Raw genomic sequence first — 27979 nt, forward strand, 5'->3', positions numbered from 1 at the left:
TTTCCAACAAAGAAGAGACTTGATATCAAAAGAACGAGAGGAAAAAGTCAGTCATACTGACACCAAATTCTCCCTACTCATCACTACAAATGACATTGGAGATAGGAGACCAATATGTATTAAAACATAAGTTAAAAAGACATTTTAAAAAAATAGTAATGCCAGGACTCCACAGCCTCTATGACCTGCAATGGGACAGCAACAAGCAAGACAGCATGATTGCTAACATAAATCTATTCAGAAGCATGGTGCCAGAGAGAAGACCAAAATCAAGGTAACTAAGTCATGGTTCTGAATATCTCGAAATACAGACAGTATCAGACAAATCCCTTAACAGAAATAATTACAATGAAAGTAATTTTGGAAGTGCCACTGAACTTCATTTTGCCAGTACAAACAAGCACAATAGTTCCTCAGTACCTTTTCTGGTACTGGTTACAATTGTAAGTTTTTATTTCAATTCATTATATTTTAAATCAACTCTATTTTTCATACTGGAAAGTACAGAGAACTGAATATGATTTCCTGGAAATCTGAAGCAATTATTAAAGACAAATGCTTCCACTGTGTCTGAAAGCCAAAAAAAATTTAAATGTTTCATATAAAAAATTTGCTTTCACCTAGCAAATGACAAAATGTAGGAGGATGGTTCGACAGAAATTTTCAATTCCAGCCTGTTGTTTGAGCTACATGTAGCAATAGGGAGATGCTTCAGCCATGTCCTACTGAATGTTTGTAAGACTCCAACCTTAACAGTCTGGAGGCCCTACCAACTATTTCAAAACATTGCAAAGACAATCAACACTGACACATATTCTGAGACCAAACCAGTGTCTCTTAAGCACAAAGCCAACAAATCCACGTTGCACAAATTCCCTTGAACGATCTTCCATCTACTGGATGTGCTAGAAATGGGGGGAGAAGCAGACATGCCAGTTATCATTACCTTTATAAAGGTTCTGGTCTAAGTTAGACCACAATACCATTTGTACCATTCCAGATTATCTTTGAGGACTAAGAATTCATTATTACTTCACATTATTCTGTTTCTTAACCTCTACCTCAAGCGTACGGCTGGCCATGTGGGATGAACAAGTAACAGCAGTTAAGACTTTGCAAGAGCCAATGTAAAATGCTATCCTGTGCTCCCCGAGGCTTACTGAAAACAGTAAACTATCCATTCACTCATTGTCTTGAAAAAGGACAACAGAAGTGCTTCAATCAACCAGAGGGAACTGTACCCTCTCTTCTGATAAAAATATTCACAGCATATCAAATTAAAAACTGTACATTGTTTGACTGCCAACTGCTGTGTTTTCTCCAACAACTGATTTTCCCAACAATTCCTTTCATAAACACATACTGTCTTCCTCAGATAAAATTATGTTTTTGGTGATTTTTATTTCTGCTCACAGCAATGTGATCCAATACCATTAAGAATTCGCAGGTCCTTACTTGGGAGCCTGAAAGACAAAGCTTCTAAAGAACTAGTGCAAAATCTAAATGTATAAATCTTCTGCATTATCCTTTCTGTAGGTTGTCTCTCAACCTATTTTCCTCAGTATTTGTGCTTTCACAATATAACACAGTATTTTAGTAAGAATGTGCCATTTTCTTCTGCCGTATATATGGTTCAGTGCACCCACAGGCACACCTATGGTTTCACAACTGTCATGTTATTGCTTTATCTCAAAACTGCAAGAAAGAGTCTGTAAGGACACAAAATGTAAGTTACATGAATGTAATTTATTCTCACAGAAATACCCACCGTTCCTCTTGGGATTTTTAAAGTTAATTACACAAACAATTAAGGCAATTCCTACTCTCTTCCTTACCCACAAATAAGAGCGCTGACTGACACGCAGTGGCAAATTACAACAGAAGTCTGCCAGCTGAAGCAAGCCTCAACCCTGCCAGCTGCCCCTTAGAATACAAGTTGTTGCTCCAATGACAGATGGCCATGCAGCCCACGTGGCAATGCAAGAGTGGCTCAAGTTTTCAGCCTAGCATAATTAAGCCAGCAAATTGCAATTCCCATTTACCTTAATATGCTGCCCTGAAAGATTAAAGCACCACTGCAACCATATTTTGAGCCATTCAGTGAACCTTGCCTTGAATGAGGATCAGCTTCGAGCATACAAGTGACAACGGAGAGCAACAAACTCTCAGTTCAACCACCCAGTTTCTATCCTGGGACAAGCTGAACATTAAAATAAGTCCAGAAAGGAGACAGATATTGTACCAAGAGACACTGTACACTTCAAAGTTAGATAACCAACCACTGGAACCCAAGAGCATCATGTTGGATTCTGCGCTTTGCCACAGATGTGGTTGCATGACAACATTACATCAATTTACAAGTATAATATTACCATAATGGAGAGTACAGACCTTTTTTCACCAGCTTCCTCACACATGACCAGTGACTGCACTATCACTGGAACCAACAAAGGGAGGAAGAAGCAAAGTACCACAGAGAAAATCCCCTTTAGTGACCATTTGCAATTTCCCTGCTTAAATCAACAGTGAAACCATGCCTACAAACTTCCTTGGTGATTTTGGGCAAGTTACATCATTTTTTTATGCTTTAATTTCCCACTGATGAGTCAGAACATTGAATGGTACTTCACTACATCCCAGGTGTGCAATGAGGACAGCTACAGACATGACTGAAAGCCTACAAGACACAAGAGTACTGCAAAACAAATAAATTAGTGAAAAAAAGGGAATTCTTATCAGTACCTGAAATTACTCTAGGCCATCACTAAAATCACTGTAAGAAATGGTGGAATAAGAGACATTTCCCCACATTTACTTCAATCCCAACAAAAGACTTTCAGGCAGAATGGAAGGATTGAAGTTGAGAGCACTGGTTAGGATCTTTTTTACGTCTCTGAATGTTCGATGAGATCTTTCCAAAATAAACTCTCAGAGCGCACAAAACCAGAGATTTCTGTGGGGAGATCTGTAAGATAGGAATCTTCTGGACTAAAAATTGCTCCTTAGCCTCACTCTACCCGCTGCATTACAGTCACTAGAAGTACTGAAAGAATCACTGAATTGCTCCTCTTGCTTTAAAGAAAAAAAGTGTATGCATACATAAACATAAGTCTATTCTTAAAAGAAAAAAGTTGCTAAATAAAGTAATTTCTTATTTAATTTAAATCCCTAAGATTATTATGCCTCTCATGTAGACTCTTGCTAACAAAAATTTTATCTAGGTGAGAAAACCTCGCCAGATAGGTTTGGAAAAAGGGATATTTAAGAATTTTGCCTCCAGATATGCAATAAATATCTGATGGAGGGGAGGAAGAGGCATGCCTCAGGAGGAAATCTATCATTTACTTATATTAATTACAAAGGAGCAGGTTAAGGTTTTTTAACCAAACTACAAAACCGACACAAGAAGGATTTGTGGACACTAGGTTCTCAAATTTTGCTGTTCTGATCTATCTGATCTAATGTTTTCATGAACTAGAAGAATTAAAATTCACTTCCTGTAACAGATTCAGACACTTCTTCAGTACTAAAGAATTTTCAGGAAAGACAAAACATATATCCCAAAAATCTTACAAGAGAAATTTTAACCCAGTTCAAGCCACCATAATGTACACAAAATGTATTACAAAAAAAATATAACATTTCTGCCAACTGGACCCTACATACAAATATTAATAAAAAAATCAGTGAATGGTGAATACACAATACACATATATCTATTTTAGTGACTAGATCTGCATCAAGACATCAAAGATACTAAAACAGATCACTTCTTTAGGTTTTGCTAATAGTGGTAGGTCGGACAAATGCTGGACGTCTAAACTTGCTGCTAAGGAAGAAACACTGGGGTGGCACTCAAAACATATTTAGTCTGCAAATAGCTGTGCCTAACTTCGTATAATTTTGGCATGTTCCATGTTTCAGCTATTGTTCTAGATTCCACACTGTGGTAGTTTAACCCTGGCTGGGTGCCACCAAAGCCACTCTATCACTCCCTCTCCTAAACTAGACAAGGGAGAGAAATAGAATGAGAGGTTTGTGAGTCCAGATAAGGATAGGGAGATCACTCAGCAATTACCATCATGGGCAAAATAAATTTAACTTGTAGAGAAATGGTTTCTTAATGAACAATCAAAACAGAGCAGGGAAATGAGAAATAAAACTGAATCTTAAAACATGTCCCCCTACCCCTCCCTTCTGCGCAAGTTTCTGCCTCCTCCCTCTGAGGAGTGCAGGCGGATGAGTGATGAGGGTTATGGTCAGTTCATTACAGATGGACTTTGCCACTGCTTCCACTCAGTGGGAGGTCTCCTCACACTTCCCACTGCTACAGTGTGGGGTCTCCCCCACGGGACACAGTCCTCCATTAATTTCTCCAATGTTAGTCTTTCCCATAGTTCTTCACAAACTGCTCCAACATGGGTCTCATTCACAGGTAAAACAGTCCTTCAGGAATTAACTGCTCCAGTGAGGGTTGTCCATGGGGTCCTGCCAGAAACCAAATCCAGCATGTGCTCCTCTCTCCACAGGTTCGCAGGTCCTGCCAGAAGCCTGATCCAACACAGCCTCCCACAGGGTCACAGTCTCCTTCAGCTATCCACTCACTCTAGCATAGGGTCCTCACTAGGCTGCAAGTGGATCTCTGCTCCACCATGGACCACCATGGGCTACAACGGGGACAGCCTCCTTCACCACTCTAGCAGGGGAATCTCTGCTCCAGTGCCTGGACACCTCCTCCCTTTTCTTTTCCACTGACCTTGGTGTCTACGGAGATGTTTTTCTCAAAATCTCACTCCTTTCTTCTGCTGTAGTTCAGCATTTTCACAGCAACTTCTTCCTCTTCTCAAATATGTTAAACACAGAAGCATTACCTCCATCGCTAATTGATTTGGCCTTGGCCAGCAGCAGGTCCATCTCAGAGCCAACTGGCACTGGCTCTGTCAGATACAGAGGAAGCTTCTAGCAGATTCTTTTTTTAAGGAAGACAATCCTGCAGCCCCCCACTACCAAAACCTGGCCACACAAACCCACTAAGTGCACAATTGTATAACATTTCTATATCTTACACAAAAGAAAACATATGGGCAACTCATAGCATTCTTTGTGATCTCGGTCATTAAGATGACTGAAATAAATGAAACAAACCATGCCGTTAGTCTGTTGGTATTTACTCAACAACACAGTAATGAACCCCCTCTTACAGCATCAGTGGATGGCAGGTCTTTCAAACAGAGAAGCTAAAACCCATGATTTTCCTTACATGACCTATGTTTCACTTCTGTGGTATTATCAACACAAAAGCTACCCACAGTGGACTGCACACTTACTTACTTGAAAAAATTATTCAGAAAAACTTAGGCTGGGGAAAAAAAAAGAAAAAAACAAAAATCACAAAATTAATGTGAAAACTTATCTTAAACTGTTCTACCACATAATACCAATACTGAAAAATTAAAATAAAACTGTGTTTTAAATTAATTTTCCATTATTTTTCCCATACACATTCACATTTTTACAAATAAGTTAACACTTCCTTTCAATTCACTTTATTTTCAGCCCAATAATGGAAACTATAGCTAATAGCTATATCAAAGCAAGAAGCTCCAGAAGACAAAGTGCTCATTTCAATATTAGCATGACCAATATTTCCTTTAAAATTACATACTAAGGCCACTTTGTCTGTAACTGAAAATCAGAATAATTTCACCTCTTATTCTTCCCTGGCATTTAAATAATAGGTTTAGACAAGACGGAGCTGTCAGAAAACATTATTTCTGTTAATACTTCTAACGTTCACAAGCTCAGATGCTCAAAAGTTACTTATACAAAATGGGAGATCCAGCATATCTACATCCACCATAATTACCTTCAGAACAGAGTTTCATTAGACATCCACCGAACCTACTCAGGTATGCCTTTTTCAGCTACTTAAACCTTTTAAATTAAGGTAAAATTTGACAATGGTAAGCATCCATACTTATACTGTCAAGTGTATCAGCATATTATTGATCATAAGTTGCTGATCAATAAGCAGCTGCTGCTACAAAATTTGGCAAGATATGAAAGGGTCTACGCTCATTATGAAAGGCCATCTGAAGTCATTCAGACATTACCCATTATCATAGTCATATCCATTCTTCTTCTAGACAGCAGCATCACCCAGGCAGCAACAATAGCCCAAAGTATTTATCTTCGGCCTTCCCACAAATGCTCAGCTAGCACAGTGTTGAAGAAGGTTCCCTCAACAATGATCTGAAGCATATGCATTAGAGGCTTAATTACAATTTGACTTTGCAGAGAGTTAAAAATGGAGCCAGAGCGAAAGGTCAAAATGGATCTGAATAAAATAGTTTGTTTTCCTGTGACTGAAAACCCAATTCTCATTTTCATATACTGCAACCATCCTAGACCTTCAGTCTTGCAACTTCCAAAGTCAAAAGGATGAAGCTCAGCTATGTTCTGTCCCTATCAATGGTCTAAGCTTGGGCAGTAGCAGTCAATACAGGTCAAAATGGAGCAAGTGAAATTCACAGAACTACAAAATCTTAAAGGTTGGAAGGGATTTCAAAAGATTGTGTAGTCCAACTCCCCTGCCAGGGCAGGACCAACTAGACTAGGTCATATAGGAACTCATCCAGGTGGGTTTTGAATGTCTCTGGAGAAGGAGACTCAACAACCCATCTAGGAGCCTGTTCCAGTGCTCCCTCATCCTCACAGTGAAGAAATTCTTCCATGCATTTCTTTGGAACCTCTGATGTTCCAGCTTGTACCCATTGCCCCTTGTCCTATCACTGCACATCACTGAGAACAGCCTGGCTCCACCCTCCTGACACTCACTCTTTACATATTTGTAAACATTAGTGAGGTCACCCCTCAGTTTCCTCTTCTCCAAGATAAGCTAAAGAGCTCTACCTCCCTCAGCCTTTTATCATAAGGGAGGTGGTTCCACTCCATTATATTTGTGACCCTGTGCTGAACTTTCTCCAGCAGCTCCCTGTCCTTAAACTGAGGGTCCCAGAACTGGACACAACATTCCAGAGTAAACTCAGGTTTATTTTGAATAACTGATCTTCAATGACTGTTAGATCTAGAGAAATTATCACCTCCAGTGGTTTGGAATTTCAGCCCTGGACAACTACAACAGTGATAGGGTATGTTGCGGCTATTCCAAAGAGGTACAATTCACCACAGTGTCCTGCGCCCTGGCCAGTATCTACCAAACACTGCTAAACACCCTCAGGTTGGAGAGAAGGGGAAGGAAAACAGACTGACAGGCACTGTGGCTACTCAAACCCCACCAAACAGGCACTGCAGCTGAATCAGAGAACAAACCTGTACCAGTATCAGTTGCCTCTATACAGGAAAAGAAATACTGAATGTGAAAGTCAGCTCATTTAGTAAGGGAAGAAACAAACAAAGGGGGAGGAGGAACTGGATGAAGAAGCAGGGCCATCACGAAGAGGAATACAAGGCAGAAGTCATGAACAAGACAGTTACCACCCAATCCGTATCCCTGAGCAAGCTGAGAGATACGCTAAAGGATTTCAGCCGTCATTCAGGGAAACACATTGTCACCTGGCTGCTCTGATGCTGGGATAATGGGGCCAGTAGCCTGGAACTTGGGGGCAGGAAAGCCAAGCTGCCAGGATCCCTGTCTAGGGAATAAGGCATCAACACAGCAATTGGAGACACAAGTCCTCAGCCTTTGGAGGTGATTTCTGACAGGCGTGAAGGAAAGTTACACCTTCAAGGAAGATATTACATGTCATCCAGGCAAGTGGACTACTATGAAGAGAGGTATCCAGTACCTGACGGAATTAGCCATGTTGGTGGTGGTTTATAATGATCCAGATAATGTGCAGTTACTCACAGATAAAGTCCAGTGCACACCCCCCAATGTAGCAGAAGTTCCTACAAAGTGCAGCACCATCTTATGCCAACTCATTGGCAGTCATGTCCTGGAAGGAAGGCAAGGGAGAAACAGCAGATGAAGTAGTTGGCCAATTCAAGCAACATGAAGGAAGTCTCTGTTCCTCCCTACGGTCCTGTGGCTCAGCTGTGCAGAAATCATCCCAGAAGGTCCAGCAATTAAAAAAAAGATATATCCTACTCCTCACTTATACGGGCCAGTGACCAAGCTCTTCGGAGTAAATGTTCCTCTGACCAAGAGAGAAGACCTAGAGACACACTTGTGTATTCTCTATACTTACATACCTGGGGTACCTTGTGGTTCTACCTGTGCAGCCATGGAGAAAACATGAGGAAGCGGGATGGAAAATCTACTTTGAGCTTAGAGGCATACGCATATGACCTACAAGAGAAAAATAGCAACAAAAGGAGATTCTTCATGGAAAAATGCTGCCTCAGCAGTGAGTTCCTAAGACAGTATAATGGTTGATCTCACTTCTGATCTTGTTGAAGGGACTTCTTGCTCATTTCCACAAAAAGTCATTGATAAATGCAATAAGTAGTACTACAGGGGCCCTGCCTCCAGTCAGAACACAGACAGGGACAACTGAGTTCATTGGACTGTGTGGAACCAATGGCCTAGCACGTCAGACCCACAGAAGTATAAAGCTCTAGTGGACACCAGTGCACAATGTACACTGATGCCATCCACCCATAAAGGAACAGAACACATTTGTATTTCTGGAGTGTTAGGGGGCTCCCAACAGCTCACTTTGTTGGAAGGGAGTCTAACAGGAAATAAGTGGTATAAACACCCTACCACGACTGGCTCAGATGCATCATGTATCCTTAGCATAAACTACCTCAAGACAGTGTATTTCAAGGCCCAATATGTATCCTCCAAAAATCTGCTGTGCCTAAGAAAGCCTGTGTTTCTTTTTCTTCAGTCAACAGAGACATGGCTGTAATTTTGTTGATGATATCCATTGAGATGAGCTGACAACCATCTTACCGTTTCATTCCTAATAATCTCCTGCGCAGGCCCTCTGACTTTGCTTCATTTTACGGCAAAGCCAGCCTTCAGAAGGATTTGAACCATGTTCTTTTCCTTCTCAACAACTTCTTCTGCTGAGTAGCCCCATATAATGTCATCAATATATTGTAGGTGTTGCAGGGCCCCACTCTTTTTCAGTGCAGCCTGGATCAGTCCATGGGAAATGGTAGGGCTCTGTTTGTATTTCCACCCCTGGAGCAGTTGATTCCAGCAGTACTGGACATCTTTCCAGGTGAACACAAACAAGGGCCTGTACTCCGCTGCCAAAGCAATTGAGAAGAATGTGTTGGCAGTGTCAGTAGTGGCGTACCATCTGGCTGCCTCAAGACTCCAGTTCATATTGGGAGTTCCTGCATGTCTGGCACAGCAGCACTCAGTGGCAGTGTGACTTCATTCAGGCCACAGTAGTCTACTGTCAGTCTCCACTCTCCAGTAGACTTTCTCACTGGCCATATGGGACTGTTAAAGGGTGAATGAGACCTGCTGATCACCCCTTGGCTCTCTATTTGATGAATGAGCTCATGGATGGGAATCAGAGTGTCTCAGCTGGTATGATACTGCTGCTGATGTACTGTTGTGAAGGCAGTTAGCACCTGTTGTTCTTCAGCCCTCAGTAACTCCATAGCAGAAGGGTTCTCCAAGAGACTGGGCAGGCTGGACAGCTGTTCAGTTTCCTATGTCTCCAAGGAAGCTACACCAAAAGCCCACCTGTACCAGTGCAGCATCTTGTGAAAATTAACCCTATCTCACCCAAACCCAGGACACTTTCCCAAGAATAAGGAGCTTAGGAACTGTGACTACTATCCAATACTTCCTAAAAAACTCTCATTGGACAAGTAAGAATTAAAAATGGGGAGGAAACTTTATTTGTCATATGCTGACAGGATCAGTACTGCAGATCCACCTGATCTGTGGGAGAAGTGGAAACAAAGTAGGTTCAAGAGGCAGTTCTGAGTTTCTCTTTGGGGACCTTAAAGTCAATAAGGCAGCAAGGCAGGGTGGCAATATCTGACTACTGAGAAGTCTTTTTCCATATGCATTTAGAGTAGTATTTTAGACTTTTTAATAATTATTGATGAACCAGACTGGATAGCTATGTATTTACTGTTGCAAAATCAAATTTCAAATAAGAGCTAAGCACTAAAGAAAAATCAATTGTTTTACCTTTCATGTCATTTCAGACTAAATTCAAGTGCCAATTGTGGTCAATAGGAATCTTTCTGCTAGCCAGGATTTCAGTGGGCTTTGAATCAGAACATCCAAAAGCATTACTGCGGTGATAGAATGATTTCAATTACCAAGCATCTTCTGAAAGAACTCAAAGTAAAACCCATTTCTTTAAAAACAAGAAACTGTAACAAGGCAAGGTGAAATAAGTTACTTATTTGTGGTGTTTTAAAATGTACTAAATAAAGCTTTCCTAAGCTCTGCTGAAGAAAAACACATCTAGTAATTTTAATATCTTGACTGACTTTCAGGGTAGCATCTTTGTAATATTCACTCCCTCACCAAGGTATGGTCTCACATCAGCAACAATACAGGAAACTGTGGCAAAGTCCTCATCTTACTGTTTTATAGGTACACCCAAATTAGCTTGGGGACAGAAACTGCATTATTGTTTCAGCCAAGGCGCTCCAGCAGGTCTAACAATCCATGTGAAGAAGGGAGTGCCTTGAAAGAGCATAATGAAAGAGGGTCAAGCTAACTCAAATTACCTTCCATTTGCCACAGGCTAAGAGCATACACATGAACAATTACTGTGAATCAGATATCACAGATCAGCTGACATATGGTAACCTGTCATCTTACAATAACCTGTCCAAATACAAAGATAGCTTGAAATTTAGACTGGCTGTAGAGCTACAACTCAGCCCTATTCAGAAAACAAACAGGCTAAACCCTTGAACCCTTGCTTCTAGATGTATAAACTGACAAGCAACAGAAGAGAACCCACAAATCAGAGCCCTTAAGGCAAACAGGTTGTTTCCAAACACTACAAACTGGGATTACCATAAGGAAATAGTTACTGTAACGTGACCTACTCATGCTAACCAGTCTTGGTATAAAAGGGTACATACAGTATGATGACTAGGAGACTGCAAATTCAGCTTTCTGCTGGTCTGGACAGTGATTATTTAAAACAAGTATAATAATTCCAAGTACAGATGTTAATTTTGCCTTGTAATGGCAATTCACAGTAAGACAAAAAACAAGTTGTTGCTTCCCAATCTCATTCCCAGGAGTGCTTGTTTCTCTATGCTGTGTTCAGGAGCTAGGAACTAAAGAGCTCTCTAGAACATGAGAAAGACTATCCTGGTGAACTACAGCTAGAGTAACCCACATATACTCTTGCTGTTCATCCCCAGTATTTTCCCAGCCTATGAGTAATGCCAAAGAGGTTCGATTCATTTTTTAAATGTTTTCACTAATATTCGCAAAAACCATGATCAAACAAACAACTATAATCCAAACGTCTACCAAGCTCGATGAAGTCAAGCAAGACAGAAAAATCAATGGAAAACTGTATATATTCTTATCAACACTGGACTGGCACTCACATGATAAAGCTATACAGTTGAATCAGGTTTTTTGGAACACAGAACCAGTTGCACAAGAAGATAAATACTACTATTATTTTGTTATTGGAATACCAGCAACATCCGGTATGTATTGGAATGGTATTTCTATATACTTTTGTTGAATCAACTAAGTAAAATCAAGAAAACATAGAAGCTTATCAGAAACAAACCTAGAAGTCTCAGTAACATTTCTAGGCAGAAAACAACTATGCAGCAGTTTGAGCTCCTACAACAAAGCCATGCCTCTCACATTTAAAACATCAGGAGGGACCTGACAAACCTGGCAATGGAGTGGAAACTGCAGGTTTCTGTTACACTGAACAGTAGGTTTCATTGTATGTATCATAGCACGTATCATAGAACAGAGTCTCAGCAGCATTTCGACAGACCCTCTCAAATGGACAGGATCATTGCCAGTCACTGTGCACAGTCTCACGTGACAGCTCAACTGATCTGAGGGTTAGCTGTGACAATGAGGGACATTCCCACTTCCTTCCTCTCACTCCCAACTGCTACCTGATGACCGCTACCCATAGACACTCAAACTCTGCAGCTAGTTCAAAGAGCTAAACCAGCAGGTAACTACATTTAGTGTGTTTTGGAGGCTTAGTTTCCGTGGTGATCTGGCTCAGGGAGTTACAAGTGCAGAGGCAAGGCAGAGAGTAAGAACACTGGACTACAGGCAGGAATAATACAATGACCTCTTCCTCTAGCAACCAGGCTATAAGATTACTTAATTATCCTGTCCAAATGCAACTAAAGGAAGTATCTCAGAATACAGCATAAAAAATAGTCCCTAAAAGCCTTCTTAAAGAACTGTATGTTTTAAAAGTGTTCATTCGTTTCTCATCTGTGTCCTCCCAGCTCCCATGTATGGATGAACAACATTTTAAGAACAGTGGCAGTAATAACCTGTAAAATGTAGTTATTGAAGAACCACAATAACCACTATGCAAGTTATCTTTTAAAAAGTATTCAAGATTCAGAGATTTTAATCACCTCAAAAAAGTTCACTAAACTTTCTAACAGTTTCTAACTTTCTAACAGTTTTCTAAACTTTCTACAATTTAAATAATGAGATTTCTCCTTTACTTTAGAATCTTCACCTAGATCTTGCCCTTTTCTTTCACAAAAACTGCGAAGTCTTTTTTAAAAGTAGTGATATCCTATAAAATAATTTTAATAGATATTCTGTAAATTCACTTTATGTTTTAATTTCATTTCTTAATGAAATGATGGAGAAAGCAAAGAGTCAGACTAAAATCTCAGGTGACATTCCGATAGTACAATTTAATCTCATAAACAATAACAAAAATCACCAAGTGTGCTTCCCCTCATATTCAAGGGCTGATCAGACAAACACTATGTAAGCAAGAAACAAACACAAGTACTTAACAACCAGAAAATAAGAGAGGATTAGATAATAAGAAAGTCAGCTGAACAAATCTTTCATTTTCTCTGTTCCTGTTAGTTCAGTCACATCTTCTTTGCTCTTATTGTCCACACACAACACAGTTCTGATTTACTTTTCAGACATTGTGTTATAATATATAAGGCTAATTATATTTAACCAGCACAATTTAGAAAACTCAAGAGAAGCACACCAGCTCCCTTTGCCAGCAGATCAAACAGTTTACAGCCACAAGCTCTAAGAGGAAGTTTAAGTGCTGCTGCAGGTGACCCACGTTACAATATATCTGGTGCACACTCACTCCCTTTACAGAAGTGATGCAGACCTCAGAGTGGGCCACCAGTTGTCCTTGCTGCAGCAGCAGTCCCCACTGGCTGCCACCTGGCCTCGCCAGTGACACCACCGTGCATGTGCAGAGTAAGTGTGCTTAATGTGCCGAAAAAACACAGACGCACAGCAGTCACTCTGCACAGGCATTCCAAATTCAGCACTTGCTGGGCACACCAGATTTACCATGCTGGTGAGGAAACCACCATATAAAGCAAGCAGCAAGCCTGACATTCTCAGGCAGCTGCTGGGCTGACAAAGCATTCGCAGTGCTCCATTTCTGTGTACATACATTAAATCCTCCATATCCAGTGGACACAGTGTTTATCATGCTTAATGCCCTGCACACCTGCAACAAAAGCCTGACACACATTGGGTGGCTTTGGTTTGCTCCACAACTGTGATGCTCCCAGGAAGCAGCAGAGCAGGAGGATGCCATAGCGCACACCCTTCCCCAGAAACAGAAAGATACCAAATATACCAATATAGGAGACTTCATTACCTATTTACTTAAACCATTGGACTCAAAGTTTTTCTAACACAGAAACTAAATAAAAGATCTTGTATTTCTGGGAAATCCTAACACATGATAATAGTCTTATGAATTACCAAAATATACCAGAACTATGAGCAATGAACGTGACCATGTATAACAAGACCAAATATACTATATTTTGACCTCTCCAAATCAGATAGAAAACTTTAGCATAAATTTAGGCACTTGTCCTACCTGACGGACAAAAGAGATACCCAGACACTCCTTTGTACTCATGATGCAGAATCAGGCTTTGGAAAACAGAAGTTGTACTTGAAGTACCAAGTTTATAGATTCTAAACTTTTATCTGTAAGGTAGCTTTTGGAAACCTTTCATTGCAGATACAAGGATTACATATCTAATACGTAAGTTTATCTTTTTCCAGCCTACAACTCTCTTAAGGAACATGGAAATGTCTGAATTAGATTTCTTTTCAGTCAGAGCGACTGATGCCTGACTTCCTGATTTCTTGCCATAAGGAATGATCCTACAAAAACTGAAACCAACGTAGTTATTTTGATGCAAGTCTGGGCATTTGCTTCAGAATAAGAATCATTTAAGTTAGTTACTGTTACAGCCCAGTACCCACCAATGTAAGCCTTTTGATGCATATATTAACAAAAAAAAAAACTCAACAAAGAAAACCCATGCACATGCTTACACACATGCACTTGAAATAGGGCCAAATAAAGACTCCTTAACTTTTCTGAGATATTTATCTCAACATTACAAAATTCAAGCTTTGTGAGCAAGAGATCTACTGGAGCTTAGTTTCTACACGTTTGTGTCTCACATGGCCTAACCTCCTCTTTCTCCAGGTACGTCAAGCCCTCATGTCCCCTATACAGACAAATGACTAATTAAATTACCTTGTGTGCTGACAGACCAGCTGGTTACTGCCTCTTGGCATGCGCAGAGAAAGATAAGTTACAAATGTCTTTCCCTCATTGTCTTCTTCCTCTGCCCAGCTATTACTTTCCACAAAACTTAAGGACTTCACATCCCTTTGTCAAATCTGGTTGAAACAAGCTAACAAGTTTAGAAGTTGCAGACTGACAGACAGACCGTATGTGTGTAAAGTCTAATTTTCTTTGGAAAATAGACTGGAGAGGGGAAGCAAACTTTCAAGTTAGGTTTACAGGCTGTATGTATCAAATATGCCCCAACTTCAAAATTATTGACTCAGCTTAACTCAATTTAAATTGGAGCTGCCACAGTCCTACCATACTCACAGGCACCTTTCCTTGTACCAGCACTTGTGCCAAAAATCAGCCTGGGGGGGGGGAGAGAGAAAAAAAAAAAAAAAAAAAAAGCAAAATGCAATTTGCATTTGGTGCAGGCAGCTCTGGAGCCAGCTCACTGCCCTGTCACATGGACACCGCCACCATGGAAAAGGAACACACAGGATTGTGGCAGACACAGCTGCCATGGTGCTACATGTTTGGTGCTTAACAGTGTAAAGGATCCAATCTTGAATGCACCCAATGCTGGACAAAAAGCTCAGAACCTTGTTAGTATGATATCCAATAATATGACGATGTTATAAAGAAGCACATACACATTAATGTAGTTATTATTTTGAGAACAGAAATAAGAAGAAAAAGATCCTATGTGGTAGCTCTGAGGTTGACAGTTTCAGCTGCATGTTGGGCAACATTAAAAAAAAAGTGTTTAACCTTGTCTTCTTCCTAAAATTATAGTCAAACTTATACCCTCAAGGAAAAAAAAAGCACTATAAGCAAATACAGGAATATTTAAACACAGACATCACCCAGTCCAGATTTCCTTTTGGGTAGACCATTGTCCTAAAGAAAATGAAAGGACCCATCTATTCTGTACGCTTCATGCAGGATTCCAAACCCACAGAATAAACCACTGGAAACCCCACTGGTGACTGAGGAGAGATCATGAGTTAGAAAGTAAAACAGCAGCAGCACAGTTTAGCCAGAGTGGAAGGGGATGTGAACAGCAGAACATAAGGCAAAACATCTTGGGAAGTATATCCTGATGATATCTTATCTTGTCTGTTCAACACAGTGAGTGTGAGGGGGAAATTTTTTTTGTCTGCAAACATTTATGATCTCCCTTCCCTACTAACTAGAACACAGGATTTATCAATGTATAATATAGATAGCATGATTACATATTCATTAGATCTATTCGTACTACATAAATACATTAAGAATCACTGCAGTATAAAACACAACCTTGTATGATTTTTAAATCCTTATGAGGAACTTTTGATGGAGGATTTTTATAAAATATTTTTTTCTTGGTGATCTACTTGTTAATAACAGAAGTAATACATTTTTACCCAGTGGTGAAAATGTAACAGCTGTTACCTAGTTGCAAAACGGTCTACTTACGCAGCATTAAATAAAGCTGCTCAAAACCTAGTATGCGTTTTACTAAGCGATCTATTTAACGACATAAAACAAGAAGTTCCAAATATTAACTGTGCTACATTATCAACACTGTTCCATGATATCTGTACTTCTAAGTAGTGTGGTAAGATGGAGAAAATTAATAATAACAAAATATATTTTTCATTTAATTATAGCTGCACTCCCACTATTCAGTAACATTTTTTAAAGCAAATTGAAACCTGAGTTTAATAGAAATCCTTTCCTACTAACTTACAGTGCTCCTTTTGTAGAGATATTTTTAAGATGACCTACATTGCCTGGGAATAAAGGTGAAAAAAGTCACCACTGACTTGTGTGGTATAGTCTAACCCTAGTATATTGGCTTATAATTTAGTAGCATTATTCATCATCCTTTACAGTAACAGCCCTGCGCAAAATCATCAAAGTCACAGGTAAACCTGGCATTAGCTTCCAGAGACAGTGGATCAGACCTTGCAACTTCTGAGACAGGAATAGGAACTGCACCACAGATACCCCAAATGTAGATATAACACTAACAACAAAAGATTCTTTAACACTGTTGATATATTTTTGGGCAAGTCAGACCTATCACAATTGACCTTCAAAAATGCAAGGAAAAAGCACGCAGTCATCCATATGGAACAGTAATTTCAGCAAACTATGAAACTTGATTTTGTTAAAATTTTTATCACCACTGAGTGGGAAACAGCAACGAACAATGTAAAAAAAAAAAAGTCCCACAAAATGTCAGAGTAATATAAATAAATTGCAGTCTCATATTTTAACAGAAAAAGTTTCTGCCTGTATCTTTAGCAAATTAGTAACATATGAACAGTTTGAGACTGGCAATCCAATATAAAACTGAAAAAAAAAATCACAGTATTTAATCCATAAGCACACCTTTCCAGATGCCCTTTAGTAGTTACATTTAAAAGAAAAAGTAAACTGTGGGGTTGAAAAAAAATCTATATTTTGCATATGGAACATTGATGGTGAAAATCCTCTGTGCATGTCATTGAGACAAGGAAGTTCTTTTCGTTATGTGGCTGCCTTTTTTTTTTTTTTTATTTTAAATGTCAGTATACCAGAGAAGTCATTTTAATTATATAATTACTGAAGATTTTGGAAGGTTTACACAAGACCCATAATTGGGCATAAGACATCACATCCTCTGGTTATATACACAGCAATCTGGTCTGGTTAACATTCTTTGCTCCGACCAATGTGTGCGGGGGGGGGGGGGGGGGGGGGGGGGGCGGGGGAAGGAAAGGGGAGGGAGGGGACCGGGGGAGGAATTGAGAATTAAAAATACTTCCTCAGATTAAATTTTCTTTACTTCATTTGCTTTAAATGTTTTGATTGCATAAAACGCACTTAAATATTTACCACGATTCATCTCCCGTTGTTAAAATACCTTGTTCTCGATGTGATATCCTAGATACTCAAACAAAAGGCATTCAGATGACAATGAAGGCCTTTTTTTTAATTTTAAAAAGACATTTGTACATCTAAAACTGCACCACTGATCAGTCTCCTTTATCATGCCAGAGTTGTGACAGTCAATGCATAAAAAATTAAAATCCAATCCACCAGATAAGACATGCAAAATGTCTCCTCCAATCCCACCCCCATCTCGCCTTCAAAAAAAAAAAGAAAAAGCCAACCCTGCACAGAGAGAGCACACGCACACTCGCACCCCCCAGAGCCATCATTCGGGCGACTGTCCAGGGCTGAAGGACTGCTACACTCTCACCCCCACCCCACCACCCCCCCACCCCACACCCCAGCACTAGCGACCCCGCTCCGAGCTGTTAGGGGAGGAATCCCAACCTCGTTACTTCCCCATCCCCTCAGACAATGGTGCTTTCCCCCATTAGCTCCAAATTGTCAACATTTTTACACTAGGCCCCGGCCCCACAGCCGCGGCGGACCCGCGGGCAGTGCTGAGGCGCGAGGGGCCAGAGCCCCGTGCTCGGTTCCGGCCCGTTCGAGGCCGCCGGGTGCCGCGGTGGGGGCGGGCGAGGGGGAGGTAGTATGTCTGAGGTAAATAAATGGCCGATCGGCCGCGGGCCCGCGCCCCCCCGCCGGGCACTGTAACCGAAGCCCGGGCGCCGAACTGCGCAGCAAACATTGCGCGGCGCGGCGAGCCGCGGAGACTCGGCCAGACCTGGGCCGCCGCCCCCGGACACCATTTCGCCGACAGCGGCGAGGAAGGTGTCGGTCGGCGCAAGCTGCCTGGCACTGGCGCCCTACCCCCCGCCGCGGCCCCCCGCGCGCCCTTTCCCCCACGCCACCTCTCCCCTCCGCCGGCCCGGGGGCCCAGCCCGCCGCTCCCCGCCGGGAGGCACCGGCTCCCCCAGGCCAAGGCGGCTCGCCTTCCCGCAGCCCCTGGGGACGGGGTGGGAGGGTTGGGGACGGGGGGGGATGGCGTTCGCCGCGCTCCGTCCCGAAGAGCCGGAGGCTATCGGCTCCCCCCTCCCCAGCGGGCGTGGGAGCGCGGTCGGGAAAGGGGCCGAGCCCCCACCTCCCGTCTGCTTGGCGGCAGGGCCCAGCGGCCCCGCGTCGGGGCAGAGCCCAAGCCAAACAAAGCGCGGCCTGAGCGGGAGCCAAGGGTGAAGCAGCCTGGGCTTTTCCTGCCGGTGCCCGGCCGGGTGCGGCGGGGCCCAGCGCCGCCGGCGAGCCCCGTGCAGGCCTCCGCTCAGCGCGGTGGCGCCTGGCTTACCCCGATCCCCGGCGGCGGCGGCGGCGTTGTTCCTCTCCTGCTGCTGCTGCACCGGGCGCGGCCTGGACACTCGCCTGGGTCTCCTGTTGGCGGCTCGGACCGAGTTCATTTGCCGACTCGTGTGGGTGGCGGGAGGGGAGGGGGGAATCCTCCGGCAACCGGTGCCTCGTCGAGGAGGGGGAAAAGGAGGGAACCCCGGCGCGGCCGCCTCGCAGCAGCGGGCAGCAGGGAAGGAGGAGGCGGGGGGGGGGGGGGGGGTCTCCAGGTGCGGGTCCCGCCGCCGCTGCCGCCTCCTCGCCGGCTCGCTCGAGAGGCAGAAGAGCCGCCGGCCGCTGGCTCTCCCGAGCGCTGGCTGTGGGAGACGTTCGCGCCGCGGCCCCCCTCCCCGGCCCCCCCGAAAATCCCTCTCTTAAAGGAGCCCCGCGGTCCTGCCTGTCTCAAGCCCGTCGCTGCTCCGTGGCAGGAGGAGCCATTGACACTGCCAGAGACACACACTCGTGAGGAGGCACCCGCCGTCGGCCGCGTTCTACCAATCGGCGCCTTCTACACAGCCTACCCGCAGCTGCATAGCCAATCTTCGCGCGTTTTCTATGGGATGCGGAGTGGGGAGGGGCGGGCGAGTTGCACGGCGCGGGGTGGGGTGGCGGAGCACGATATAAGGGTCGGGGCGGCGGGTTGGAGGGTGGGGTTGGTGGTTGTATGAGGTGTTGCTGAGCGGTGGTGGTGGGGGCTGAGGCGTGAGTCCGGCTGAGGCCCAGGTCCGGTGGTTAGCGGGCGCTGCCGCGGCGTGAGGAGAGAGAGGGCCTCACGAATTTGGGCCTGGTAGGGCCGCGCCGCGCCGCGCCGCCCTGTCCCGCTGGATCCGCCTGAGGCCGGTGGGCCGGGGAGGAGGCGGGGCAGTCAGCGTCGGGGGCGAGCCCCGCAATGGTAACCTGGGTGCCTGTCAGCGGCTGGCGCGCACCATGGGTGCCGCCGGGACCTCGGCCGAGCCTGCCCTCGGGCTGCTGGAGGGAGCGGGAGTGTGGAGGTGGCTGAGCGCCCGCAGCACTCCGCCGAGGCCGTGTATGATGCGGGAGGCAAAGACAGGCGGCGGCTGCCGAAAATGCCTTCTGCGTGCTGTGTTTCTTGTTAACCCTGCCCTGGGTGTGGGCTTCGCCGTGATGCGGCTCGGGCTGGGGGTGTCGGCTGTGTTTCGGTTTCCACGTACTGGTTGCATATTTCCTGACTGGTAGTTAACGACGGCTTCACTAGAGGAATGTGTCAGTTCCTTGGTCATTGGGCATGCTCATGCTGGCGTAACCTTTTGCCACTACAGCAACATGCTGTTGATCTAGCAGTTTAGACAGTATGAGGCTTCTCCTGTTTTGTCATGATGCTACTCAGATGATGTCCCGAGGAAAAAAAAGTTGTGCTTTTTTTTTTTTCTTAAATCACTTAATAAAATGGATGGCAAAATCCAAGCGGTAAAGAATGTATCTTCTCTTTGCAGGGGTGCTCGGGAATCTGTGTCTTGTGCTGCAAAGGTGGGTTTGTGTGTAGCCCTGCTTAGGCTAAGCATTTTGAGTCTGGAGGCAGGGCCCATGTCTGCACTGGAAAAGCTGAAGTGTGTTTTCTGATATAAAATGTAAACAAATGTTTGTAATTAAAAACACATTAGGCAGGATTTTCTTCAAAGATGATAAATGAAAGTATAATATAAGTTTAGGAAATTATCACTTGAAAAAAAAAAGCTTTAAAAATGGTTGTGGTTGTGTTTCTAACGCAAATGACACTGAAATTGTATTTTTATGACCAGAAATCTCACCATAGCTCTTAAAAGAGCATTTCTGAGACTTGCCACTTTGTTGCCTCGAGAAATGACCGGAGAAAGAGTGGAGGATTATTTTCTATGCCTGAGAAAAAAAAATCTTACCACCTTTTCTGATAGTAGGGGAAGAAATAATAAAGTTAAGCTCTTGTGAAAATAACTAAATCGGGAAAGAGAGTGAGCATCACTGTTTGGGGCCAGTTTCCATCATAACAATTACCAGGCTAGTACACTAAACATTCAGTGGAGTTGTGCAATTTCATACACATACCATATTTTTTTTTTTCTACTCATAGCAGCATTGTGAAACTATGTTGTAGCTTTTGAATACGAAGAAAGATGATACTCAAGTCCTGCTCTGGCAAGGGGGTTGGACTAGATGGTCTTTCAAGGTCCCTTCCAGCCCTTGAGATTCTGTGATTCTTGTGACATACTTAGGGAGTTGCACATCATTAAGAACCTATAAGATTTTAAATACAGTATTTTAGTAGTTTAACTGCATTTCTGTTCAGCTGTTCTAGTTGTGCTCTCCTCACCAAGATCTAGCAAATCGATTCTTAGTGGTGCAAGGTTATGTGAAATTTGTGTGCTCCAGACTTTTAGCGCTCTAAGCCTTTGAAAACCTATTCAATACAAATCTGTATTGAGAACTTGTATCAGAGCAAGCTTATTTCTTAAATAACCTTGGACTAATTTGACACCTAGTAATCTCGTGGCCTGAAACCCACTTGTTGTAATTGACTTTCGACAGTGATAACTCATGTTAGGGATGTGATTGTGAGCGTCTGGCAAAATGTACTGTAAATGGGAAGAATATGAATCTATGTATAAGCATTTCCAGTGTGTTGTCTCACTGTCTTAGCCAGAATGCTTCAAGGGCAGTTAGTAGAAGATTGTGCAAGAACTTGTGAAAGATGCTCAGAGTTTATATGATTCCATGATGAGAACCTTGTATATGGAGTAAAACAAACTTGATGAAGTTAACTAAATAAATTACTGGTGCAAAATTACTTTAAGTATTCATTGGTAGCATATAAGACATGAAGTAGAAAAACAGTGCTCTCACTTAATATTCTTGGCTGCACTTTAGAAGGCCAGACACTAGAAAGCTTGAAAAATCATCAGAACACTTTTGACTAGAATTCTGTATCTCTTTTCATAACCAACTTAAATCTGTCTTATCTGAGTGGAGATGACTGGGACTCGATCACCATGATCGGAGTTTTGTAGGTCAATCTGTAAAATGTACTTAGCAATGGAGACACAGGATGGATGTGGTATAGTCTCTGAGAGGAAAAACACTGAGGGATGAAGACTACACTGGAAGGCCAAACTAGTATCAAGGTTTTATTGTATTGACCACTGTGGAGATGCTTTAAGCCATCCTGTATGATGTGCTAATAAAATGTTCTTGGATGTGGGTACAGTTTATATTGGCAAAATAATTTTGCCTTTGTCAAAACAGTTTTTTCTTTGAAATTTGGAAGAAAGGGAATGGAACATGGAACTAAGCTATACTGTGATTCTTTTTTTATTTGCATAATTGTCTACAATATAAATGCTTGCTAGACTGGTTACGCTGGCCACAAATCACCTTTTGGTGACCCATGAGCAACTTCATGTTATTAACAGAAAGGCATAAGACCTGGGTGAATCGTTTACCTGAACCATTTACAGCATAAGCAATTTGGGCAGAGCCATCAAGTGCTAGCTCATCATATGAGACTATCTTCTAAGCTGCACTGAATTTCAAATGTATATGTATTTAAACTTAATGATATTTGGTTCTCTGTTTGTACGTGGGGAGTTGGTTGCTACTTTGAAGAGATCACCTTCCTTCATGCGTGGACGAAGGGATGCCACAGAGTGCTTAGTGATCATAACAGTAACTTGTTAATTATGTACTAACATAGAATAGTTAGAGCTTTGTAGCTAATGAGGCAGCCTCATAGACAGAAGTAGTACAAGTTGTAGTGAATAAAATATTGGTATTGGTCTTCCTATTTTTTTTTTTGTGGAGGTGATGCACAGAAGCAGGAGTGACTTTGATTTGGATGAGTTGCTCTAAAGTGAGGAAGAAAGTTAAACCAGTTTGAAAGTCTGGTCAAAATAATGCAACAGTTAAGTATTCCTTTTCTAGAATCTCAACAGGGAATAGACAAGAGACTAGAGATGGTGGAGGGCACAGAATAAGCACAATTGGGAAGCAGGTTTGGGGCATTGTAAATTATTAACTCGGCAAGGCTGATGCAGGCCGGGGTGATCTGCAGAAATCACCACTATTTTATTCCCTTTAGTGTACGTATCTATTAGCAACCTGAAAAGCCTTGCTTCAGAGGCTGTTAGAAATGCTTTGAATGTGGGTCAGATTCATGGAAGTTCCAATCCTTACTTGCCCTGAGGATGTGAATATTTTTAACAGTTCATCAAAACAAGTCTAGGATAATAGCTTTCCAATGATGGTGATTTGTGGATTACTTCTAAGGGGTTCACAAAAAATAAGGAAGAACAGACTTTAACTTGTGTACCATGGCTTAGAGCTCTATTTAAAAATCATAGATTCATAGAATAGTAGGGGTTGGAAGGAACCTTTAGAGATCATCTAGTCCAACCCCCCTGCAGAAGCAGGTCTGCAAATTTCTGAATTCTGAAAAAAACACCACTGACCTGCTGGCTTGCAATTAAAGGGAAGATGCACACTATTCTCACTAGCTCTTCCTTCCTAATATTTGTGAGAGAACAAGAAATATTTTGAGAGCACTCTGGCGGTTTGTTACACAAAGCTTGCTGCAGAACCTTTAGCTACAGCTCATGGATTTGAATGAGAAATACAAGAAGTCAGTTTTTATTGTACTTTTTTAATCTGGTTCAGGTGGCTTTGCAACAGAGCTACATGGGTCTCCCTCTCCTTATAGATGAAAGTGAAGCAAAAAAAGGGCTGAAATTACTTTCCCAGGAGCATTTACAGGCTATTAACAGAGCCAGGAATAGAACCCAGAGTACAGGAGTCCTTATCTGAGGCTTTCTCCACAGTGTCATGTTACAGCTTTTAGAAGCATAAGACTTTTGCCTATTATTTCTAACCATCTCCTAAGCTATATCCCTGGATTGAAAGTACTGCATTGAAGATTTGGTACTGACCCAATGTGGACTACTGAAGCCTAGAAAATGGTTGCTTATAAGCTTGGAAAAAGTCAGCCTTTCAGAAACAGTGATACCTAGAACTGATTGAACTCACTTGCTCTACAGCTCAAATACTAATGCCATTTTGGTTGCAATTTCTCTGACCCTCCATTCCTCTTAGTTGTTTTACATCCCAGCTAATGCAGCTAAATCTTCCCACTCTTTCAGCAAGACTCTTAACCCCTTCCTCCCCCTCTGTTTTTGTGGAATTCGTGTCTCCTGAAATGTGGCTTGATGTTAGCTGACCGTAGTGGGTTTGCTGGGTGAATGTCTGTGGCTGGAATGTTTTCTGCTGCTGTACCAACCTGGTTTCTGCAGAAAGAATAAAGACCTTGAGATGGGGAAATGTGTGGTGTTTCCTATAACCTCCCATGACTGTTGCAACATGTTTATCTAACATGTTAATTTTGATTCTGCCCTAACAAAAGCTCTCTGGAAGCCTGAATGGCACTTCAGTTCTGATTTCTTTTAAAGAGTGACTGCTGAAAAAAAAGTCCTGGAGGTATGGTGTCTGTGTTTCAAAGCATTACTTGGCTGTCTTGATAGGCCCTTCATAACCATGTGCATACATACACATCACCTGCCTTCTGTTATTTTGCGCAAATATTTTCAGGGGCAAGAAGATGTCTGATGTGAGGAATGTCAGCCTATGGGGAAAAAACACCCAGTTTTGTGTTGCTGGGTCACTAGCAAGAAAGGAGGCAAGGGGTGGGGTGGGAGTTCCTGTGGGCTGCTACCAGAGGGCTGTAGTTGCTGGCCTCTGGCACAACTGTCGAATGGGGATTAACCCAGAGAGAGAATCAGGCTTGCTGTGAGAGTGGGTACCATGCTCCGTTGTGCAGCTTGAGGTGGTGTATATGAGGGCACATGGAAAATGAGGTCAATAGCTACCTTTGTGAAGCGAAACTTTGAGAAAATGTTACCACAGAATCTTAAGGGTTGGAGAGGACCTTGAAAGATCATCTAGTCCAACCCCCCTGCCAAAGGAGGACCACCTAGAGTAGGTGACACTGGAACTCGTCCAGAGGGGTTTTGAATGTCTCCAGAGAAAAAGACTCAAACAACCCATCTGGGCAGCCTGTTCCGGTGCTCCCATCACCTTCACAGTGAAGAAATTCTTCCTTGTATTTCTTTGGAACCTCTTGTATTCTAGCTTACAGCCCTTGTTCTACTGTTGGACATCACTGAAAACAGCCTGACTCCATCCTTCTGATACCCATCCTTTATGTATTTGTGAACATCAATGAGGTCACCTCTCACTCTTCTCCAAGCTGAAGAGCCCCAGCTCTCTCAGCCTTTCATCATAAGGGAAATGCTCCACTCCCTTCATTGTCTTTGTGGCCCTGTGCTGAACTCTCTTCAGCAGCTCCTTGTCCTTCTTGAACTGAGGGGCCCAAAACTGGACACAATATTCCAGATGTGGTCTCATGAGGGCAGAGTAGAGGAGGAGGAGAACCTCTCTTGACCTACTGCCCACAGCCCTTCTAATACAGCCCAGGATACCATTGGCCTTCTTGGCCAGGAGGGCACATTGTTGGCTCCTGCTCATCCTGCTGTCCACCAGGACCTCCAGGTCCCTTTCCCCTATACTACTCTCTAACAGTTCATTCCCCAATCTGTACTGGCACATGGCGTTATTTTTTCAAGTTATGTTCAATCACAGCTATAAATCAGGAATGTAAGAGATCTGGAGTCCAGAGTGAAAGGAGCAACAGGTTATAGTGGAGATGAAGCCTGAATGGTGATTTTTAAGGTTGCATTGGGGCAGAGATGTCATTTTGCAGACCAGCCTACAGCCAATGACAGGAATTCATGTTGATGAGGTCGAGTAGATGACACCCTGTCTCAAGCATCCAATTTATGTTTTCAGCCTCATTTTCCCAGTGACACCCCCTGCCCTCCACTGATGTCCCTGACCTTGGTCCTCTGTATTTTACTAAACTTAGATGTTTCGGATAGCCTGAACTGAAACAAAGCTTTGCTAAAACTAATAAAAATACATTGGATATAAGTCACATAGTTTTGAGTGACCTGTCAAAATAGCATGATTCTCCTGAATGATCTGCCTAGATACAATTAAGGCAGAGATAGATAATGTTTGGACTTGGTGGTTGTTATTCATTCAAGGTGTGCTTCTCACCACTGCTTTTCAGACATGCATATACAGAGATTAAAAAACCCATGGGCTACACCTTATACTTTTAGTTCCTCTCAAGTCTGAGTCTCAGGTTTAAGAAATTTCCCCATGTCTTGTTAATCCTACTGGGTTAATGGTTGGACTTGGTGACCTCAAAGGTCATTTTTCAACCTAAACAATTCCATCAAATTGGGCTTGGCTATAGTGGTTTTTTTGGTTTTTTGTTCTTTTTTTTTTTAGTTCTTGGAGTCTTCTTTTGTTTTGCTCATTGCATCAGCAACATTGCTGCAAGGCAAGTTCTGTCTTTAGAGTTGGGGATTTCCTGCCCCAAATAATGATGTTATGTTGGTTGTTTTTATTGCCTTGGAGGGGATACAGCCTGAGCGAATCCTTCATAATTGAGTCAGGCTTCAGGTGTAAGGGTGTTACTTCCAATAGCACCAACTGGTCAATCGTTTGCTACCAAGAGGCTGGAGTTGTATGAGGGCCTGCCTCTGAGTTTAGGCCTAACAAAGAAGAAAATGACGGCTTCTTCCCAATTTTACATAGCAGTCATGCTCCCTGATGCTTATCCAAGACAGGCCTCAAGTAGCAAGAGCAGTTATGGACACTTTGCTTCATCTTCATTATGAGCAACTAAATCTGAAAGGAGCACAAGAAATCCAAATCTTCATTTTTCAGCATGTCAAGCTATTAGTGGCATTGTGGAGTGTCCAAAGAGTACCTCTTAAATGAGATTTGGTGCCCCCTTACAGAGAAGGGTCAGTAGTGATAAGTGACACTTCTTCAGTCCTGGACACAAAAAACTAAAAGTGTCTGTAGCCTTGTCATCGGCACATAAACACATATGGTGCGATTGCCTTCAAATGTTGAGAGCAGGTGGGGGTTGGTGCTACTGCTATTATCTGACAGATTTGCCCTACCACCAAATGACTTTGTTTACTGGTGGGAGCAAAGTTTTCATGCTGAAAAGGAAAAATATGAGGACTATTACAGTTTAACTTTGCTGCCTGGTAGATCAGTGCCATTTTAAATGTCCAGTTCCAAAACGGTATCCTTTTTTACAGAAGAATTCTTTAAATACAGAAAGGTTGCAAAATTAATTCCCATGAACCCACTCAGAAAAAAAGGTATCATGGCATATGTGTATGTCTTGCCAGTTTGCTTTTTCTCTAGGTTGGGCATCTAGGAGAGGACGGCCTACGGTCCTTTTTTTCTTCATCTTGCACTCTGTGTTAGATCTCTCACTCATGGCTTATCTGATGAGTGGGGAAAAAAGGTCTAATTATCTTTGTGACTGAAAGATCTTTCCCCAGAAAGGGTTTTTGGATGTCCTGCAGAGCATTTTGCAGTTGTCTAAACTGTCATCGCCATTAAGAATCAGTCCTCTTCACAGGCATCTTTTTTGCTGCCACTGCCCTGTCACCTGTTCTGTCAACTAGCATTTATGCAGCAGCATGGTTAGGCAGAGAGGTAATCTAACTGAAAACTAATCCAGCTGAAAGCGCAGCTGTTTCGGGCACGTGTGCAAGTGCCAGCACAGAGAAGTGCTGGGAAAGGCTGGCCCCTATGTGGCAAAGGAAGCTTGCATACAGATTGGCTTACTGTGAACCTGGAAGCACACTTTTAGCATTTCCCCAGGCCTTTGGGTGAAAGTCATCTTTAATTAGGCATGTTTTACTGGCGTGCTCTCAGACATGGCTGCTATGCTGTAGAGTCTGGGCTGCTGCTGAAGCACCACATTGTTTCTTGATTGAGCTATCCATTTAAGCAGGTGACAGCATGTACTTAAAAAGATGACCAACTCGGGGTAACACAGAGAGTACAGACTTTAAGACAGATAATGACTTTCAACAGCTTATTTCTCTTCATGGCTATGGGATGATGATGTTGGTTGTTACCTTCAAGAGCTTTGGACTTCCACTGCT

At 42.8% G+C, this 27979-nt stretch overlaps 1 protein-coding gene across 2 annotated transcripts in view; it reads right to left on the bottom strand.

Moving 5' to 3' along the window:
* Nucleotides 1-19428, bottom strand: part of FBXO11 (F-box protein 11) — an 81727-nt gene extending 62299 nt beyond the window's left edge. For both annotated transcript variants that reach the window (XM_061991553.1, XM_061991552.1), the window contains exon 1: nucleotides 18925-19428. In XM_061991553.1, coding sequence (XP_061847537.1) covers nucleotides 18925-19033 — 109 coding nt within the window. In that variant the 5' untranslated portion in view covers nucleotides 19034-19428. The remainder of the gene's footprint in view (nucleotides 1-18924) is intronic.
* Between the last annotated feature and the right edge of the window lie 8551 nt (nucleotides 19429-27979).

Source organism: Colius striatus, chromosome 2 (genome assembly GCF_028858725.1).
Source record: "Colius striatus isolate bColStr4 chromosome 2, bColStr4.1.hap1, whole genome shotgun sequence".
Taxonomy (NCBI): Eukaryota; Metazoa; Chordata; class Aves; order Coliiformes; family Coliidae; genus Colius; species Colius striatus.